This window comes from Polistes canadensis, unplaced genomic scaffold (assembly GCF_001313835.1).
Source record: "Polistes canadensis isolate GaletaPanama2010 unplaced genomic scaffold, ASM131383v1 scaffold_145, whole genome shotgun sequence".
NCBI classification, from domain to species: domain Eukaryota; kingdom Metazoa; phylum Arthropoda; class Insecta; order Hymenoptera; family Vespidae; genus Polistes; species Polistes canadensis.
The window spans coordinates 89092-91591 of record NW_014569692.1 but is presented as its reverse complement, the minus strand read 5'-3'; the positions used below and the strand labels follow the sequence as shown (position 1 = coordinate 91591).

Below are 2500 nucleotides of genomic sequence, written 5' to 3'. Positions count from 1 at the left end.
GTCTTGTTTTATTCCCTTTTAATTTTCCACAATCATCGGATATTGAAAAAAACATTTCATTTTATGCAGTCCTTTCTTCGGGGAGGAGTTTCAGTTCGAGGTACCCCGCAAGTTTCGATACCTTGGTATTTATGTCTATGATAGAGATAGGCACTTAAAACAAGACAAAATTCTGGGAAAAGTAGCAATAAAGAGGGAAGATTTAACGACGTATCATAATAAAGAACATTGGTTCCCATTAAAACCAGTTGATGCTGATTCTGAAGTACAAGGCAAAGCTCATTTAGAACTTGCTTTGCAACCGCAAGTTGGACACATTCAACCTAAACTTACAGTCAGGTAAATCAACATTCTTGACTCTATTTTTAAGAGTTGATTTATTATTATACCTAATTTTGATTATGCGTGCATGTTACAGAGTAATAGAATGTAACGAATTAACTATTAAAAATGGTGGCTGTGATCCATTTGCAACTGTTACCGTCATCTACAGTAATGGCAAACAAATATCAAAGCGTACTAAAGTTAAGAAAAAAACTGTATCGCCTTACTTCAATGAGACATTTGTTTTTGAGGTGTGTATACTATTTGTACGATTGCATTTATTTAAATTAATATTTTCATATATATTTTGTATAATTGTACTGTACTTACAGCCAGAGTTAATGGAATATAAAGACAAAGATGTATCTCATTACTCTATCGATGGAGGAGAAGTTGGTGAAGTTGTTGTTGGCTTATGGCATGCATCTCCTGGTATGGGAGAACAACCTGCATTTTTAGGAGAAGTGCGTGTTACATTAAGAGGACTTCAAAAGCAACCAACTAGTACAACGACTGCTTGGTATGTTTGATTTTATATCTCTACCTTTCTATTTAATTTGTTAAATTAAGTTCTTTTTTCTAATTTTAATTTTTATTTCATTAGGTATTTTCTTCAACCAAGAGCAGCAAAACATAGACCAAATAAAATTTCAAGTAATTCAACTCCACCTGGTACTCTTCCAGGATTAGGATCTTTACGTTTAAAAATACATTATACAGCCGATCATGTTTTTCCTTCTGGAATGTATGAGAGATTACGAACTTTATTATTACAAAGTGTTAATGTTCAACCAATAACATCATCTGCTGTATATATTTTGGGTGAAATTGTGGCTTCTAAAATGGAAGCTGCACAACCATTAGTTAGAGTGTTAGTTCATCATGGACAATTAGTATCTGTGATGCGAGCACTCGCAAGTCATGAAATTTCTAAACTAACGTAAGTTTTATTTTAAAAATATATATATATATATATATATATTACATTTCGATATACATAATGTAGAATTATTATTTTATTTTACAGAGATCCGACAACTATTTTTCGCGGCAATACATTAGTCAGTAAAATGATGGATGAAGGGATGCGATTAGCTGGTCTTCATTATTTACATAGTACATTAAGACCTGCTATGGAACAGGTTTTTTTGGAAAGGAAACCGTGCGAAATAGATCCTACGAGAGTAAAGGATGCAAATACGATACAAACAAATTTAGCAAATCTAAAGGTAATAAAATGATTGAAATAAAAAATATTTCATTGAAATGAAATCTCTTAATTTATCTTCTTATTTTCTTTTCTTTTCTTTTCTTTTCTATATCTATAAGCAATGAATCGTAATTTTTTAGGAATACGTAGAAAGAGTATTCACGGCTATAACAACATCCGGTGTAAGATGTCCGCCATTGATGTGTGAAATGTTCTGGTGTTTACGAGAACTCGCTGCAACTCATTTTCCAAAGAATAAAGAAGTACGTTACTCGGTTATAAGCGGTTTTATTTTTCTTCGATTTTTCGCACCTGCGATATTGGGACCAAGATTGTTTGACATCACTACGGAACAAATTGTAAGTAATTGTTGTATAATAATTTTTACAAATTTATATATAATATTTTTAAATATATATTAATTTGTAGGATTCTCAAACGAATAGAACGTTAACATTGATATCTAAAACCATACAAAGTTTAGGAAATTTAGTGAGTTGCAGAGGAGGAGCTGGTAGCGTTTGTAAAGAAGAATATATGGAGTGTGTATATAGGTATGTAATCAATAATAAATATATATTAAATGAATGTGTGCATAATAATTAATAGAGAATGAATCATATTTTCTAGTATAATTCCTAGTTCATTTTTTCAGAGAATTTTATACGGAAAGACATATACAAGCTGTTAAACAATTTTTGGAACTAATATCGACTAGTAGCAGTAGCGGTGCTACGAAACAACGACCTACGATGTTGCAAGAACAACCTGTGGTGCTAAAAGAAGGGTAAGTTTAATTTATTTATTAAATCGAATTTTTTACACGGCAAGAGAAATATTATTCTATTTTTTTTTCTTTTTTTTTTTACAAGATAAAATTATACATAATTAAAGTTACCTTTTTATATGTTTCTAATAGAATATATTTCCTTTTTGTGCATATTACCGATTGTAAGAGGTTTGTAT

General features: G+C 30.7%; 1 protein-coding gene across 3 annotated transcripts in view; it reads left to right on the top strand.

The window, feature by feature from the left end:
- LOC106788600 (GTPase-activating protein) overlaps positions 1-2500 on the top strand; it is an 8978-nt gene that overhangs the window by 2803 nt on the left and 3675 nt on the right. For 2 of the 3 annotated variants that reach the window (XM_014752006.1, XM_014752003.1), the window contains exons 3-11: positions 70-339; positions 419-575; positions 657-844; positions 929-1264; positions 1352-1553; positions 1675-1893; positions 1964-2088; positions 2190-2321; positions 2454-2492. In XM_014752006.1, the coding sequence (XP_014607492.1) occupies positions 70-339; positions 419-575; positions 657-844; positions 929-1264; positions 1352-1553; positions 1675-1893; positions 1964-2088; positions 2190-2321; positions 2454-2492 (1668 nt within the window). The remainder of the gene's footprint in view (positions 1-69; positions 340-418; positions 576-656; positions 845-928; positions 1265-1351; positions 1554-1674; positions 1894-1963; positions 2089-2189; positions 2322-2453; positions 2493-2500) is intronic. The other variant, XM_014752005.1, reaches the window with a different exon arrangement.